The 19,220-nt window shown below is 43.2% G+C and overlaps 1 protein-coding gene across 1 annotated transcript in view; it reads left to right on the forward strand.

Annotated features, from left to right (window-relative positions):
- LOC129330301 (centrosome-associated protein 350-like) overlaps nucleotides 1–19,220 on the forward strand; it is a 78,609-nt gene that overhangs the window by 34,264 nt on the left and 25,125 nt on the right. Inside the window, 6 exon segments of the mRNA XM_054980336.1 lie at nucleotides 3,504–3,703; nucleotides 4,126–4,289; nucleotides 4,959–5,069; nucleotides 11,267–11,407; nucleotides 13,432–13,568; nucleotides 18,013–18,173. Of these exon segments, the coding sequence (XP_054836311.1) occupies nucleotides 3,504–3,703; nucleotides 4,126–4,289; nucleotides 4,959–5,069; nucleotides 11,267–11,407; nucleotides 13,432–13,568; nucleotides 18,013–18,173 (914 nt within the window).

Below are 19,220 nucleotides of genomic sequence, written 5' to 3' on the forward strand. Positions count from 1 at the left end.
TTAGGCTGAGTGTGTGTGATTGGCCCAAGGTCACTCAGAAAACTTCTATGGTAGAGTAGGGATTCAAACCTGGGTCTCCCAGAGCCTAGTCCAACACTCTAAACACTACACCGCTCTGGCCCTCAAAGTTAACTGCTAACAGGTCTTAACTGCATATTACTGTCAAATTGTGGCTTTATAATCTAGAATACTATCACAAATATTTTTATTGCTATAAATATGTTATGTTGATAATTTGTACTAACAGTTCTTAACATTTATATACCTCCGTGTTATTATCAAAATAATGCATACTTAAATAGATCTCTGTTGTAGTACTCTGATGAAATGAAATCCTGCCCTCAAGTCATAGTTGACTTATGGTGACCCTTGGTGGGATTTTCATGGCAAGAGTCTAACAGAGGGGGTTTGCCATTGCCTGCCTCTGCAACCCTGGCCCTCATTGGAGATCTCCCATCCAATTACTAATCAAGGCCAACCCTGCTTAGGTTTTGAGATCTGATGAGATCAGGCTCTCCTGGGTTAGAGCATGATATTCAGAGTAAAATGTTGTAGAACAGGAGTTAAATTCTAATGTGCTTATTGCAGATTTGGACATAGTTTCAATATTATTTCTAGAGCATTTATTTATATATACAGCAGAACCTCAGTCAAGAGAATGACACAGATCTGGGCCTTAGAAGCTAAACTGAGAGCTATTACTTGAAGAACTTGCTCATACCAGTATTTTGAGTGGTTGCCCTTATGTCCACAAATAGAATCATTGACCACTGAGAGCTAATTGCCAAGTCCAGGCTGGGAAATTCCTGGAGATTTGGGGGTAGAGGTTGGGGTGGTTGGGATTTAGAGAGGGGAGGGAGTTTCAAGCAGTGACAGGCCTAAGAAGAATTCATCCCTGTTGTGTGTAGAATCTTTAATTCACTGGTTAGCCAAGGACCTCCCTCTTGGAGAACAACTGAGCTTTATAAAGAAAGAAAGATGTGATTGGTCTTGTGCTCTCAAATAGCAGCAGTATGCTCAAACAGAAATTTTAGCAGCAAAGTACATCATCTTCAGCGCTGTCTACTCCTCCGGTTAATAAGGAGCTGGCAGTGCAGATAGTACAGAAGTGAAGTACTTTCTCCATACAACCAGCTGAAGTAAGTTACTGGTGTTTTGAAAGTTTAAGTAAGAGTGCCTCAGATCCCCCAGTTTCTTCTATAGCATAAATCTAGTTTCAAGAGAATATTTTTAGAAATGTTTGAATGCCATATTTTTCAATTTCTTCCTTTAAACCCCCCCCCTTAGAATTCTAGATGACGTGAGAGGGTGATTCTGGCTGCTTAATATTCTAGAGGTTGTTTGTTCAGATCCAGTAAAACTCTGAAGTTTAGATATATTTGGCCCATAGCCCCAAACATCATGCATGTGCTCGTGATTTACGCTTAGGATGCAATCTAATCTTAACACAAAAAGAAGGAAAGAGTAAGGGACATCCACTGGTGGTTCTTCAGGTCTCAGTATGCAGGTATACTATTGGCATTGCACCTGTTCGGAGCATGATTTGGACTCTTAGAGAGTGAAGATTTAAATTTCAGTTCTGCCCACACCAAGCAGAAGGTGCCAGCATGCCACAAATGGGAGTTTCCTCTACTGATCATCAGAACCAGTACAAAAGTTTCCTCAATTTATCTTCCTTTCTCACTTTTTCTGTACAGTTATTCTACTTTTTTCATCTTGTGGGTATGTGTTCAGCGCCCCCCCCCCCCAGGTTTGTGCATGAATGGCTCAGCCTTTAAAAAGTGTTCACAGTATAAAGGCAATTCACCACTCCCACGCCTTAGTTGCCTACAACCATTCTCTCTTTTGTGTTTGTGAAGAACATAAAGTTGGATCCTGTTCTCAATGCCACAGAGTCACTGAATAGGCAATTATTCCACCTGCCGTGCAGCAGGCTTTATTAGCCTCAGACATGATAGATGATTGGCAGCAAGACTGATGGAACATTCTCCATCCACTTTGACTACCACTAAACCAGTCTGCTTGGTACTGGCACATCTTGTATCAGCCCTGACTCTAGAACCTCTTCACAATCACTAGTTCTGAAGCAGAACTTAGGTCAGGCACCAAAACCCTTGAAGATGAAACACCAAGCCAGTTTCTCTTAGAAATCCAGAAAGAATAATAAAGATTATGCATCAATCCAAATAATTTCAGGAGGAGTGCAAACTGAATAGCTCATGGTACCTCTCCTATCACTGAAACTTCAGGTCTCTTTAGACAGCAGTCATGGAAGCAGCCACCTCCTTGGATACTGAAATTGCCTTTGCAACTGGTACTCATAAGAATTCAACACTTAGTCTCCTGCAGATTCCTTCTCAGGAGGTCAGTTGGAGGGTACTTCATGTTGGAGGTACATGTGGTCCTAATCAATTTGTGGTCTCAATCAATTTAACCCTGTTTACTGAGGAGTGAATCCGCAAGAAGATGGTTTCCTTTTTCTCAGTACTAGATGTCCTCCCAGAACTTCTCTCCAAAGTCCTGGGATCTCCTAAACCAACACCAGGTGCCTAGATACCATGAATGGGATGCATATCCTTGGAATTATCACAACTCATACTCTGCTGTCCTTCCACCCATCAATGGTGGGAGGAACCAGTTCTTATAAACAGGACTGGGATCACTATTCAATCCCTCTGCAATTACTCTAAAATCCTAATTATTGGAAATATCTCTTGATTCAGTCACAGATTTTGATAGATTCCACAGCCACAAAGGAATGTATTATTCTTATGCATACTGTGCTGAAAAAAATCTAGTCCCTCAGCAGTGCTCATAGAGCATCTTTGGGCCTTTGTTGGCCTCAGAGTGTAACTCAATAGAAAGGTACAACTACATTAAACTCTGACAAATATACCTACAAACTACATTAATGTGCAACATCTGTTTGCCACATTCATTTTAAAAAAAATATATACCTATAGTTCAAGTTCAAGTTAGCCTTTATTGGCATATAGCAGCAATTCAAGTTATCCACTTACAAAAATATATACCTATAAATGTAATGTGTAAAAAGACTTGTGGAGGTGCATTTTATCATAACTACCTGATTTGGTCACAGATTTTGATAGATTCAACAGCCACAAAGGAATGTAATCTGCCCTGAGCCTGCTTGTGCAGAGAGGGCGGAATATAAATAAATAAATAAAATTAATGTACCTTTGTGATCTATTTGTCATGCAACAAACGTATGTGTCAAATATTATATTTTTATATGTATATCTAAGATATTGTATTCTGGTTAAAAACATAATTTCTGAACTAATCCATTGTTATGAATGGTCTGATCTCCAAATTGCTGTTGAACACATTTTATGGGTGGTTTTCTCAAATCTCTCAAAGTTTCTGCTCTGTATACTAATGGAGATGCACAGTACTCTGAGGAAATCATTCTTAGCTACTGCTGTTGTCTGTCTGGACTTGAAAGACTTTTTTTACATTTGATTTGATTTTTTTCTTATTAGTCTCCCAGATAAGATAAGGTCATCAAAGACTGCAAGCTGTCCACTGTCTCCAAGTGTACAGAAACAGTTGGATTCTGTAACAGAACAGTCCAGATCCTCTTCAAGATCTCTAGCAACTATACCTCCTAGACCCAAGTCAAATATTTCTTCCTCTGACGTGAATCTTGGAGCCAAAAGGACTGGGGCAGGTGTTGTGAGTGGTGAGCTGACAAACAACCTGCGGAACATGATGTGTTTGGTGTGTTTTTAAAAGTTTGATTTGAGCATATGAATGTAAGTGCTTACATGGGGAGGCACTGTGGGTTATGACATTTTTAGCATATGTTTGTCAAAATGCCTGATTGATAGAATTGCTTGGAACTATAGCAACAGGTAAAGGCAACCCTGTTTTCTGACTAGATATAACAATAACAACATTCAATTTATATACCACTCTTCAGGACAACTTAACACAGTTTACAGAGTGTGTTATTATTATCCCCACAACAATCACCCTGTGAGATGGGTGGGGCTGAGAGAGCTCTGAGAGAGCTGTGACTGACCCCAAGGTCACCCAGCTGGCTTCAAGCAGAGGGGTGGAGAAGATAGCTTTTTATGGTAATATTATGTATTTTCCTTACAGATTCTATGCATTTGTCCCCTGATGGTCTCCAACATCAAATGTTAGCAGAGCTCAACTACTTAAATACCATTGAGGAGTCTCTACGACAGCTCTTGGATGTGGAACAAGCAAGAGGCATATCACCTGTACAACAGGAAAGTGTTTCACTTGCTCAAATACTAAAGGTAACAAAGAAGTACTCATCTTTACTTTAATTGTTCTTTACCTTCTGTAAGAATCTCGGACACGAATTGGAAACATTTCTGCAGCTCTGAGAAAATGTCCCTTGAGAGCTAGTGAAAGACTATTGTCATATTCCCATTAAATCCACAAAACTACCAGTTTCCTATATAAATGTTTTAAAATAAAATAAATAAATATTACGGTTATTGTTTTCTATTGAATATTTTAGATTCAATGTTCCAGTCCACATACTGTTTTTGGCAAGAAGGTAACAGGATACTTAACTTATAAGCTCTTGTCTTTGTGCCTACGAGAGACTGAGATCCTTAAAACAAATGAATTAGCTACATTCTGCATCAATACCCAGAAATTCCAAGAGCAAGTCACACGATTTGTTTGTGTGCAGTGTTTGGGTTGTTTCTGGGTGATGTGAGGAAGGGGGCCCAGAGGGAATCTTTGCGACAGGGTTGCATGCATTTTCTTGATGGCCCTGATACCCATGTGACTAATTTAATTGCATAACCCAACAGATATTTTTGTATGATTAGAGTGGATGTCTTGAAGTCAGTGAAATATAAACATTAAAAGATTTTGAAAAAGGAGATATACTTGAGCATGTTTAATAGAAAATTAGATTCAATGACTGAAGTGTTGATTTCTTTGCTGTATAGGCACAGCAACAACAACATGAGCGGGACTTTGCTCTTCTGAAGCTCAAAGCTGAGCAAGAGGCTTTGGAAAGCGAGAGGCAATTGGAAGAGGCACGGCAGAAAGCAGCTCAGGTAATACAACTTTTCCAACAGTGTGAAGAGTATGTAGAGCTTGAATATTGTGGGGAAATCCATTAGAATGAATTTCCTGAGTGAAGCCTCATATGTTACAGAACTGGAACATTTTAGCAGATGCTTTAGGGAAAAAAAGATTCTATTTGAAAGAATACAAGATCTTGGTATTTGGAAGGGCTCTTCCCAAGTGGATGGGTTCTCCCCTCCCACCCCCCAAACAGAGCTGGTTATAACTGGAGATGAACATTCTAATAGTGTGAATTTCAAAGAGCTGGCGGAGATTGATCTGAATAATCCTGTTTGGGATAAAGTTGGCTGTGATGTGTTCTATACACCTTCTGTAATGTGCCATGCCAACTTACTTGAACTACCCAGATTTTTCTTTTCTTTTTCCTTTACAAAGTCTAAGCAACTTTCTTAAACTATTGATACAAATACTTGCCAGTCATACACAAAACAGTGACCGAAAATACTACTAAGTATAACCACCAATACTGGAAAAGATGGAGTCCTTAATCATTCTTTCTAATACTAGACTTGGTCAGTGGGTCAACAAAACAACATTAAAAAAAAACTTGTCTTGTAAGCACTTCTTATGATGCTCTTCCTTTGCTCCTGTTCTTTGCTTACAGCTCAATCCTAAAGGGGGGGGGAGTGCATAGGGAAAGAACTGAGGCTTGCGCAGGTGTAAATGGCTCTTACGTCGACGTAAACCCCTCTCTGCTGGCACTTGCCCAAGGCACATCACTGTAGATGGATTGCTGCCAGGCAGCACGCTTGGCAGCCAGGCGGAGGCGCAAGTATGGTGCAAGTCTCCATGCTGGCGTGGAAGGGGGTAGGGGGCAGGGCATGAGTCAGTCCACTTCCAGAGCTATTCCAGGCCCAGGAACACCTCCTGCAGCAGCAGAAAGTTACACCATGAAAAAAGCAGGTGTAGCTCATAGGTGCCCATTGAAATGGGGAAACTTGTACCCTTCTCCCGGCACCCAGCCCCGCCCCCGCGGCCTGAAGGAGCATAGGATGGAAACCACCATGGGGGCCAATCCACATGCGCTTCCAGGGTGGGTGAGCCCCGCTCCCTGCACCCAATCACCTGCTCACGCACCCTACAAAACGGCCGGCTGCGCTGCTCATGACCTCAGGTAGGTGAACATATGGCCAAAGGCTCTGCCTGTCTGCCTTCTGCCGTGGGTACTATGTGCACGAGGAGGGAGAGTGCACTAGAGGGGACTTAGCGGCAAAACTGGGAGAACTTTGCACTCACTCAAGGGAAGAAGGGCAAAGTCCAGAATGTCTGGCTAACTAACAATAACCACTCAAGTCTCCTTGCAGGTTATCTGACTGAAGTTTCAGCTCAGTAGGAGTGAGGGAGCACTTACAGGTAAGAAGGAGATGGGGTGGCGGCAAACCCAGCTCACTGATTTGTGCCAGCTGCCCCATCACCTGACCTCGCCTGACCACTAGCCTCTTCAGGTGAGGCTCGGTGGGGGAAGGGACAGTGGCGGCAGCCCCTGCCTACCCCAGAGGCAGTTGCCCAGAAAACTACTCTTGACTGGGTGTTTGTAACTACCTGTTAACTTTTATCTTAAAGGTAAAATCACCCCAAGGCAGCGCGCTTCCTCACCAGAGGGTCATGCATCATCTGGTCACTAGCTGCACCTGTGGTGCTGCCGCTGCTGTTCTCTACTATGTGCATCTTCCCAGATGTTGGAGTGTGGGCTTGGCCTCGGCCATGGACTGGGCTGGGTTACTTGCAGCACATGTCTCTTTCCCTTGCAGGCATGTCGTGACTCATCCGGGAGACGACAGAGCATGTCTGCTTCAGCCCTGCCCCCCCGTAATCCTCCTCAAGTGCCATTCAGATTCAGCCCAGGGAGCAGTTTCCCAAGGCAATCTGTATCTCAGCCTCGCCCCTGGGAGGGCAGAATGAGGGCTGTACAAACTGCCTTGGCTCCTTTTCCAGCCGAGAGACATTGGCACTTTTTAATAAAACATGTTGAAAAACAACAAACTGCTGTGTTTGCATGCTTGCCTGACATTTCCAGTAGCCACCCCCTCAACTCCCTGTCAGAATGTCCTCTCACACATCCCTGCAAATGTTTCAAATGGTGCCCCATCCAGTCTCCCTGCCCCCTTCCTCTCCTCAATGTAACTTCAGGCAGTGGGGTGGGAATTGAAGTGTGGCCCATGAATGTCTGGGGGGCAGTGGGGACTGAGGACTTTTTCTCTGATAGTCTGAGCTGCTGGCATCTAATAAGCCAGGAAGATGGGATTCGGTTTCGTTTTCTCGGCCATGTCGGACGCTCCTCTCCGCAGGTCCGGGAGGAAGTGCTCGAGCAGCCTGACCGGGTGGTTGACCTGCGAGGGTTAACCCCCAGGACTCCCAGTGAGGGAGTCAGGGTCCGGTGCGCCACGGGAAGAGCCCCCTGAAGTTGATGCTGGGGGTAAATTGCCCGTTTGCTCCTATGGAGGCCGGCAGACTTGCGCAGCACATCGCGTGCTGCCGGGCCATGGAGAACAAAGGGAAATACCAAGGGCAACCCTAGTACAAATTAGCAAAAACAACAAGCCAGGGCTACAATGTAGTTAATAATTGGAGTATAATCTATTGTTTACAATACAAAGTGCAAAAGTGCTGAAAATACATACAAGAATTATAAACCAATTTGTACAGAAGAATTCATAAGTGCATAGATACAGTTACCAGTAGCAAATATAATTGTGCAAAATATCACTGTCCGGAACAAATCTTATCCATTAAAGTGCAAATGCCAAAAAAGTCAAAGGAGAATCGGTAGGTGGGAGCTTGCGCCAAAGGAATATTAACAGTCCATATAATCAAAATACATATACAGAAGAAAACGCCAACGGGGACTTGCAGGCAAATAACATTAACCCGTTTCGTGAGGATCACCCCTCACTTCTTCCTGGGCGTGTAGCAGTTCAGACTGAACATACTGTGAAGGAAAATTAACAATAAACGAACATATATTCAATTTTAATAAATATTTATATTTAAAACAGCAAACCACACACTCACAGTATGAAAGTAGCGCCACGAGTTCTCCCACCGTTCCTCCGACACGCAAGTCACGGACGTGTGCCCATAAAGGTAACCGTTACTACTAATATAGCCACCGAAGGAGGAGTCAAACATAGTAAAGAGAAGGCTTTGCAAGAGCTGGAGAAACTTACAGGATTTAGACCTTCATAAGAAACAGGAAAAATTAATATCGAAATTCAAACCTTGTGGGGACAGGGAGTTTGTCTGGAAGATCCATTTGGATTCTAAACGAGATAGTAATTTAGCCCGATCAGCGGCAAAAGGACATTCTAGTATATCTACCACTGAAACTTTAACATCTTGAGGATGGTGCTTAAATTCATGAAAGTGACTCACAAGGGGTGCCTCCCAAACCTGATTCCTTATTCTCGATAGATGCTCTTGTATCCTAATCCTAAGTGGGCGAGTTGTGCTCCCCACATATAGTAAGGGGCATTCGCACTGGATGACATAGATCACATTTTCAGACTTACAATTTGAAAAGAACTGTCTATTAGAACGATAATCGGGGAGTATTTGTTCTGCCCTAACCATAAGGCTGCAAACGTTACATGAGCCACAGGCAAAGTGGCCTTTAGGCAGGTTACCTTCTGTTTACAAGTGCATGTGGAAGATTGGTGGGATCTGAAGCTAAGAAGGCTTGGATTTTTTCCCCCTTACTGGGCTCCGAAATTTAGCTGACGGATCTCCCCCCCCCCCAAAAGAAGGCAACGAAAAAGCAGAGCCCGGATATAGGCAAGTCTGTCTCGGCTGTTTTACAGGGGAAAGGAGAATCTTTGGAGGAGCTAGTAAAGCGGTCGGTTGTAGAAGCTATAAAGCCCTTTGTTGACAAGCTGAATGAAACAGATCAAAGGGTTGGCTTAATTGAGAGTGAAGTGAAAACCATTAAGGAGGCAGCGTTGGGGGTGGAGCAGTCTGCTCGAGAAAACGCAGCACTCATGAGAGCTACAAACAAAGAAGTGAAGCTGTTGGAAAACCAATTGATCGGGTTACAAGTGGATCGTGTCCAAACAATACTGCGCCTCCAGAATGTGAAGGAAGAGGAAAATGAGAATTTGAGGGATCTTGCCTCGGAACTTTTGGCATTACCCACGAAGGCAACTAAAGAAGAGCTAAAAAGCACCATTTTGGAAGTCCGTCGGGCTTCTTCAAAGTATGCAACGAAGCGTCAGCTGCCTCGCAAGATTATTATTGACTTTTCATCTAAAAAGATTCGGGACACTATCCTATACAATTCATATAATGGAGATTTGGATTTTCTGGGTAACAAGGTCAAAATACTGAAGGACGTTCCATTTCTAGCCCGGAAAAGAAGATTCAAATACAAAAAGCTTGCAGCTCTCCTGAGGGAACGTGAAATAAAGTATAAATGGCTATTCCCGGAAGGCATCTGGTTCAGCTATAAAGGTCAAAACTTCAAGATAACATCGGAAGATCAGCTAAGAGACTTTATATCTAAAAACCAAGAATTCCAGCAAGAAGAGGACTAACAGTGCAATCCTATGGAGAGTTACTCCAGTCTAAGGCCATTGACTTCAATGGGCTTAGACTGGAGTAACTCTCCATAGGATTGCACTGTTAAAGTCTGAAGGGGGGGGGGGAGGAGGGAACGAGCACAGCTATTGTGGCTGTGCAGAGAGAACTGCGTCCGAGACCCAGGGGGGTGAAGAAGACTTAATTTTGATTGTAGTTTGTATTTTATAAGACTTACCAATCCTAATAGCATTTTATAAAACTTAAATTTTAAATAGTTACAGTATGAAGGGAATGCAAGACTTGTAGTATGTTTGTTGTTATGTGTTGTTTCTTTCCCTTTCCCATGTTCCCTTTTTCTCCTTTTTGTAGTATTAGTATTAGTAATTGAAAAAATAAAAAACTTTTCAAAAAAAAAAAAATAATAAGCCAGGAAGATGGTCGCTGAGTGTGGAAAGTTGCTGCCAGGGGGTGGGGGGGATGTAGTTACTGGGCATTCCCCTCCTTTTCGCTGTTTATGGAAGCAGGGATGGACTTGGGAAATCTAGCATGGGGAGGGGTTGTCAGTCCATGTCTCGCATTGTAGAGATGCAGTGATGTGTTCAAGTGGCGGCGCCGCAAGTTTGTGGGCGCTTTTCATTCCCCTTGCTTCCAATCGGCCTTCTGGCCTCCCACGTAGTTTCCAATGGGCATTCCTGTCACTCATGGAAGGATCCGCCTCTCCCTCACCTGCCTCTCCAGAACCTGGGGACTAATTAGGGTTGCCAGTCTCCAGGTGGTAGCTGGAGATCTCCCAGAATTACAACTGATCTCCAGGCAACAGAGATCAGTTCCCTACTATCTGGCCCTACTTTTCAGGGAGGGGGCACCTGTTTCTTGTGATGGTGACGGCGGCGGCAATGAGGGGATTTGCTGGTGCACTGAGCTGCAGCCACCAGCCGGGCCTTCATCAGAAATTTGGGCTGGACGGGCAAGAGGGTGGCTGTCCAATCCGCACCTTCAGTATTACCTTTGCCCCCTCTCCCAGCAGGGATGTCTGCTCCCTGATGAGGGGGTGATGGTGAGCAGCAGGGATCATGCCCTTCCCATTGGCTGTGCCTCTGCTTGCCCCTCACCCGCCTGTGTAGCTGGCGTGCGTAGGATTGTCGGGTACAGTGGGCGAGTGCTCTTGGCTGCAGTTGTGCTTCACCTCGCTGAGCTCGGCCGCCAGCAGGACTCTGGCAAAAGTCCATAGGGAAGAGTGGGGCGGCAGCACATTTCCGTCCACGCACGAGTGACAGTGCTGTCTCATAGCTTAGGACTGAACTATTAGTCTCCCAAAAATGTGAGTTAATTTATTTGGTCATTATACTGAATCTTGCACCCATGTAGAGGATTGGACTCCCTCTTCAGGTTTCATTGAGCCAGGTAATAATAATAATAATAATAATAATAATAATAATAATAATAATAATAATAATAATAATAATAATAATAATAATTCAGCTGCTTCTGCAAGTTGGAAAAAGAAAGCCTATTTTCTGTTTGAAGGGGGAAATGGGGTGAGATGCTTTCTCCACATGGGTTCATGTGCTGCTGGGTGGTATTGAGCCAGGTAATTCAGCAACTTCAATGCAAGCAAGCAGTGTGTAAAAGATTATTGGCTCCCCTTCTCTAGGCCCATGCAGAATCACTGCAACAGCTAATACAGTCCCAGCAAGATGCTGCCGAGGCTCTCCAGGAGTCTACGAGTAAGATAACAGCTCAACAGGTGGAGGCAACTCTTCTCACCACAGATGCTGCTCAGCAGATCTGCGAGGTGAGAGTCTGCTGTGAAATCCCTGTCAAGCATAACCACATGTTAAAATTTCTTTAACTTTATAATCCCCTGGGTAATGGCAACCAAATGCCATTTGGTTCTCACAGAGCTTTCTCACAGAGCTTTCTGTGGGTTAATGTGTTGCGGTTTGATATCCTGGGTGGTATCCTATCCTAGGATGGAGGAAGTTCTTCCATCCTAGAGAACCTTCCTCCATTGGAAGTACCAGTTAAGTTGGAGGACATCTCCTTAGGCTGAAGGAAGGCTTCAGACTTTGCTTAGTAGAGTGGTAGGCTAACAGTGCAATCCTAAACAAAGTTACTCCAGTCTTAGCCCATTAAAACCAGTGGGTTCAAACTGGAGTAACTCTGCTTAGGATTGCCCTGTAAGGCTACTAATTATCAGTAGGTCTGGGACATGGTATGCCTAAAATAGACAGTTAAGAACAATATTATTAGTCTGAAGATTTCCACATAACTTGGGAGTTATTTTGCTCTCTTCCCCAATAGAGATTGGGCGGAGTGGAAAAAGATCCCTTCCTGACAATTCCATAGGTTATTTTGGAGGGTAAATCTAGAAACACCATCTCCAACTATACTGCTGTGGCAAATCTTTGTGGAATGCAACACTTACAAGAATCTTTGTCTTAAAGTAAAAATTATACTACTGTTTGACCACTGGAATGTTAGTAGATGATGTCTCTTTGAAAACCTGATATGTGTTAAAGAAGACTTGCTAAGTGGATGTGCTAAATGCAATTTCTAGGTACTTCTATGCTTTGAAAAAATGCTCTTAGAAGAATCTCTTACAAATTGTTATGCCAAGAATCTAATGGTTCAAATAAATAAAACAATCATTTTGTGGAGCTGTTTGTTAAACAAAAGTGAGGCATCAGAAGAAGCAGTTGTATGCTATCACTAGGTACAGTTGTCAGCCAGCAGCTGGCAACTGTCAGGAGTCTGGGGGGGCAGAAATATGGGGGGCACCATTGGGCAATAGCATAACTTAGGGTCACCAGTCCCCCGCTGGGAGCAGGGAATCTGCCGCTACCACCCTCCACCCCCCCGCCCCCGCCTACCTGGCATGGGTCTTCCAGGAGCACGCTCCAGGGTGGCACAGCACACTTCTGGGCTGTGTGCTCCTGCAGGCCTGATCCGAGTCCAGATTGGGCCCGAATCGGCCTGGATTGGGCAGCTGCAGATCACGGGAGCACTCCTATGCTCTGCAGTGGCCTGATCCGGGCCAATTTAGGTCCAATCCAGGCCCATTTGGGCCTGAATTGGCCAGGATTGGACCCAAATTGGCCCTCTGAGGAGTGCAGGAGGACTCTGACACTCTGCAGCATCCTATTCCAGGACAATTTGGGCCCTATCCAAATCAGCCTGGTTCAGGCTGTTGTGGAGCACAGGAACACTCCCGCGCTCCACAGTGGCCCGTTCCAGGCTGATTCAGGACCGATCTGGGCCTGATCTGGGCCAATTCAGGCCCAAAGCAACCTGGATTTGGATGCTGCAGAGTGCAGGAGCTTGCCCGTGCTCCACAGTGACCTGAATTGGCTCAAATCCGTGCGGAGTGTGGGAGCGCTCTTGGGGGCTGTGCGGAGCATGGGAGTACTCCTGGGGGCAGCCACACCCTTGAGCAATGACGTCACTTGCTAGGGAACCTGTGCCAGGGTCCCTACCTCCCACCAGGAGCACAGGGGGACCTGACAACCCTACATAACATCGGTTTTTAGGGGAAACCCAGAAGAGATGTCATGCGTCCCTAGGAATTGCTGGAAGCTGTATTTTAAAATGATAGAGTTTCCAGCAATTCCTAGAATGGAGTATATCATTTCCATGTTTGCCCCAGAAATGACATTATGCTGTTGCCTGACCGCAATTTCCCCCCCCATTATTTTTCTCCCACAGACCACAAGAGTGGCAGTGGGAAAATGACAAGGCTATCACTAGGCAAAATTCAAAAATTAATACTTGATGACTTCTAAAGGGCTAATTTAGTTTTCATTATAACTCTTTATTCAGCTGTCAGCGATAGCACATGCCCAGAACACAGATGCAGCCAATATTCTTGAAAGTCCAATTCCATTTCTATCGGATCAAGAGCAGAAGCACTATTCAACATTCATAAAGAAAATCAAAGCTCATTCTGATATAAGCAGGTATTTTAATGGAAGTTTAAAAATTCAAAGATACAGTATGGTAGTGGTTTATCTTTTAAATACTAAGAAAAATCAATGCGTAAGTTTAAAAAAATATTTTTATTAAAATTTTCCTCTTGGGTGGATTGGTTCTAGGCCTCAGGGAAGACATCAACTATCAGGCATCCAGTTATCTCACCCCTCTGCAGCAGACTGTATGGAGCAACCAACATTGCCTTTTGCTTGTCAAGTTATGGCTCAAGCAGCTGTCTAGCAAGCAGCATCTGCTTCCCCCATAACATTTATCTTTCCTTCCGGGCTGCCAGGTTTGGAAAGTGAAGCCTCATAGTCAGTTGTGACTTGCCAGATCAGCATCCTCCCTCTATCTTGTGGCAAAACTTTCCCTACCTTTCAACCAAGGCCATTCTGTGGAACAAGGGATAGGCAAGGCAAGTGTTGGAAGGGGAGGATCCAGCGTCGTCCCTCTCCTCAGGTTTCAGAGGGGGACAAACCAAAGAGTTATGTAATGCATTATGAACCTTGCAATAAGTGATGTGTAAATTGTCTTTTTTCAAATTTTCATGACATTCAATTACTAATTGCAGGCAACTTCCTGGAACTCTTAAAAAAACACTTTTAATGAGGTAGGGTTCATGAACAAGGGATGACGTTGCCTAGGCAACTGTGCAGTGCTTTCTGCATTTCTTGTGCCATGATTTCTTGCATCCATAATTCTCTGAGCATGTGCTAAAGAAGCTACATAGCTGCTTGGTGTGAAGATGAATGCAGCTGACTATGGAGATGCAAAAATTGTATGTGCACTCAAATTAGAACATGTTTTAACTTGTAAAAATACCAGCAATTTGAGAGTATTTGGATTCCATTCAAGAAAATTGGGCATTACAATTAGGGTAAAATTGATTTTTCAAGTGCATTATTTGAGAATTGCAGTATCAGTCATTCCAACAGCTCAAAGGATTTTTTTTTAAAAATGTCAGTTTAGGACTTGGGACAGATGAGGCTGTATACTGTTGGGGAAATCATCCAGGAAGAGAGTGGGCAATACTGTCCAAGGGTTGGTCAGGTGGGTGAATATGTGCATACAGGAAAGGTACACACACCCCTAACCTGAAACATAATAAGCGAGTCTCAATTTGTAGTTTTTTAATGCTCACTTTGCAAATTAGGCAACTTGGTTTGAATAATTGTGAAAGGGACTGACATCCCCTATGCATTTCAAACTGCAGCCCCAATGGCAATGAAAGCAGAGATGAGAAACAAAGCAGGACTGCCATGCCCTAGTTTAACTGTGATTGGAGGCTTGAGACCATCCTTGTCAAAACGAGTACTGTTGTACATTGTGCCACTGTATTCAGTCCATACATTTTTACTTGTCTTCCAGCAAGATGCAAGCATTGCGTTGCTTGTTTCCTTAGCATCATCTTGAGATTATCTGAATTTTATATATAGTTCCCATATTAGCCAAAACTTTATGAACCACCTTTGATGATATTTAGATGGGTATTATTCTCAGGACTTAATCTGAGTGGTGCTTAGGAATTGGTGCCAAATGTAAGCACTGATGAACGTCTTCATTTTGATCCCAAACTCCTTCCAGTGCGTTATCTTTTTTTTCCCTTGAAGTTAAAAAAATCCTTAACAATTGCCTCTTGCTCTTCTAATACCATTTTTCTCATCAGTTCCAGCTTTTACTTTCATAGAGATTATCCAAATCTAATTTTAACAGGGCACTTCCAGTGGTAGAGGAAAGGAAGGAACTTTTTGCCAAGTCCCTCCGTTCCCACTGCAGATCTCTACGTCACATCCAGTGATGTTCCCAGGGGGTCCCCTGAGCTGGTTTCAATGGGAAGTGGGAGGCAGGCAGGAAAGTTCCATTCTGTGAGCTCCTTTTGAGGAACTTTTAATTCATCCCCATAATCTGTATAATCTAATTCTTGTACATGTGGATAATTTTTGAACCAAAACTCCCAGCCTATTTTCTATGACTTGTTCTGTTCTTTCTAATGTTTCTCCTTTTTCATTTTTAAAAGATCTTAATTTCCTCCTTGATATTAATTTAGATTTCTGGAGTCCTTTTTAAACCAGTCATTTCTCCTCCTTTTTTTGCGGGGGGAGGTAGTCCTTCTTTCCATCACACACACACATTGGTTTATCTATTTTTGCCCATTATTCATTTTCATTTTGTATTTAATAGAGCTACTTTAATCTCACTATCCAAAATGTGTCAGAATCTCAGTTCAGTACACTGAAAAAGAGAGAGTCACATTACCAAATCATAATTACTTGAGAGTTAATAGAGGAGAGACAACATTAACCATTCATTATAGAAATTGACAGGTTGATTCATCACACCTGTAGGAATTCCCATATCCTTAATTAATTTTGATTAATAGGGCAATGAAGAAATCTAGATAGCAACTTAGTTCATAGAGAGGAAAGGTGGCATGATATAGCCTGATCTCATCAAATCTCAGAAACTAAGCAATGTTGGTACTGGGATGGGAGGCCACAAGGGAGACTCTGCAAAGGAAGGCAATGGCAAACCACCTCTGCTTCTCACTTGTCTTGAAAGCCCCTTGCTGAAGTCGCCCTAAGTTGGTTGTGACTTGACGGCACATAATCCAATTCATTATGCAATATGAATATTGGTTGTTAAATTGATGTTAGTATTATCTTCCTACCAGTTAGTAACCTCTTAGTAATTTCTCGTTGTATGCACACACTATCCATGGCTTTATCTTTGGATCATGCTAAAGGGGACTTTCCTGGTTGTACTCTCCTAGTAGCACCACATCGGCAGTCTTCTGCTCCTTATATTTTATTTACTTGTATTTATTTATACATTTATTTAGCTAAAACATTTTTATCCTGCTGTTCTACCCAGCTATGGTCTTCAAGGTGGCAAACAAAAAAACATCTAAATCAATGAGAGACAGAGAGAGAATTAAAAAACAGAAACAGGAATGCGAGTCAAGAGCAGCCCCACATAGAGCCTCCCTCTTCAAGAGCACCATATAGAGCACACTGAAGTACTCTAATCTAGATGTTATCAGGGCACGCACCTTAATGGCAAGATCTTTATTATCTAGGAAAGGCTACAGGTAGCTCTCCAGCTGAAGCTGGTGAAATGCACCACTGGCTACCACTGCCACTTGCTTAACCAACAGGAGGCCCAGGCCCAGCCGCACCAAGACTATGAACCTGCTCCCAGTCCCAGAAGGCAGTCCAGAAGGGTACCGTGATCGATATATACAGCTGGAGTGAGTGTCTGGCTGTTTGGAAGATTCTCTGGAAAACAGCTCCCTACGCTTCTGTTCTTGAGGGGGGCGGGCATGCAGTGAAACCACCAAGCAGTGAAAAATGCACTGGAGCATCCAGAAGGGGAGGCAGAACAGCACCTGGGTCAATCATCTTGTCTTGCTGCCTACACTTCCCTTTTTGATCAAATCCTTCTAAAGTTCCTCACTGTTTTCCTTAGGGTGGGCTTCCTCAAATAACATTGTCATAAACTAAGGCAAACTTAATTTGACATGCCCTTAACCACCGGACATCAGTATTGCTACAGATCCTTGCAGCCATTCGTGTTTTTGTGACGTCTGAAACAGTTTTTAGCTTTAACCCATCCTTTCTATATTTTTCTTTAAACAGTTACAGAGGATGAAACATTATTGGAATGATGCATGTAATGTGTAACTCTCAGTCAGTTCAGATTTTTCAGGCATGGTGTCCCAGAGTGAATGGGAACTGCGTACGAGTGCTGTCGGACACTGTTGTAGAATATCATTTCATTTCAATTAAGTTTTACTCAAAGTTCCCAGTAGACTGTGAGTGTCATAGTTTTTGCCAGTGTAATACTTTCCTCTTCTAGTCCAAAGCGATACGTTCTTTGGCTTGCATCCTGCCACTCAGCTCAACCAAGTCTGAAGTCTTCCTCTGGCTTCATTCAATAAAAATGTTCTTCCCCCAGCACATGTTGGAAGAATTCTTCAGATTTGGCATAGTAGAGTGATAGGATACAAGTCTTCAAATGCAGCTCATGTCATGTTTGGTAGCCCACCAAGGTCTCAATAAATCCCTTGTTTATCTGTCTGCCTGGGAGAGACTTGGGTGTTGTCAAGCATCTGGCAGGCCACAAAGGCTACGTACAGAGTATGCAGTTCTCAAATTACTAGTAGTGTAGAGCTGCTCTGTTTCTGTTTGTCTAGCATATATTGGATATTACATTCATTAAGCTATGTTATGTTGCTTGTCAATCTGACAGACACTCAGAACTTTATCTCCATTCTTTATTATAGTTCTTGAGGAGGAGAGGCAAACAGGCCCCTTGGGGTGTAAAAATAGACATATATTCTTTTACAGTCATTCTAAGGTTTGCTTTAGTCTTGTTTTTTATAATCCTAGTCGAAGCTTAATCTCTGCTCTTCTGTTATGTCTCCTTATGAAGCAACAGCAATTGCCAGGAAAGTCCACCTGCTCCATTTTCCAAGGAGTCCAAAAAAGTTTCCCGCCGTGAAAAACCAAACAGCTCCATTGAGGAAGAGGGTCTGACATCTGTGAATGATCCTCTGCAGAGCAATAGCATTCCATCCATCCCAGATGAGAGAGGTGAGTACTCAGATAAGCACTGCTGAAGGACTATTTGTGTTCTGTCCTTGCCTCCATCAGTGGTGGCTGTGAATGAATCATGCCGAAAGCATGTAACATGCTGAAACAGATAACAGACATATAACAAGCAACTCCTCTGATTGCTTCATGTATGTCTGCACATGCTGGTAATTCTGAATTACCTATTGGCAGCTTTTGAGCTGCTTAAGGAACCTGCAGTTTGATACCTTGGTTTGTCACACTGGCACCTAGCTGTGAGCTGTTGGCTGGCTGGTTGTTCTCACTTTTCATTGTTCTGGAAGATATTGTCTCTTCTTTAAAACACTGATTTCCACAGCACTATAGAGTTGTTTTTTAATGGATGTTGTGCAATGCACCAGCAATATAAAAGATGCATCTGACGAAGAGAACTGTGATTCTCGAAAGCTTATGCTACAATAAAGTTGGTTAGTCTTAAAGGTGCTACTGGACTCTTTTTGATTTTGCTACTACAGACTAATATGGCTACCTCCTCTGCATCTATGACCATCAATATAAAAAGCTATCTTAAATTCCTTCTCTTTGTCACACTCAGGGTAGGGCAATGCAGATAGGTGCAGATTTTGGTTCTCTGTAACTTCAGTTAAGTTTTATCCTGCAAAATGAATGAATTTCAATAGGCAGTACTGCCAGGGGTAGTGAACAAAACCAGCCCCTCCCTATGTAACTTTGAGCCACCTAAAAGGCAGCTTTAGCATCTACCATTATGGCTTAGCTTCCCTTAGCTCCTCCTCTTATTTTTTCCTTCTGTACCATTAAACATCACTCCTAACAGAAATATGGGGATAAAACCTTCCTTCTCCCTACCACAAAGAGTCCTGATCTCCACTGAAAGGCCAAGATGTGCTGTATACTCTTCTTCTTGCAAGTCATGTCCTTCTCCATAATGAGGATGGGCATTGTGCTAGCAAACTATGAGAAATGAGTGACCTGCAAGGAATTGTGGGGGGAAGGATGAGATCCTCTATGCAACTGAAGTCTAGTAGGAGGAGGAAGAAAGTTGTGAGT

The sequence above is a fragment of the Eublepharis macularius genome, chromosome 5, assembly GCF_028583425.1.
Source record: "Eublepharis macularius isolate TG4126 chromosome 5, MPM_Emac_v1.0, whole genome shotgun sequence".
Taxonomy (NCBI): Eukaryota; Metazoa; Chordata; class Lepidosauria; order Squamata; family Eublepharidae; genus Eublepharis; species Eublepharis macularius.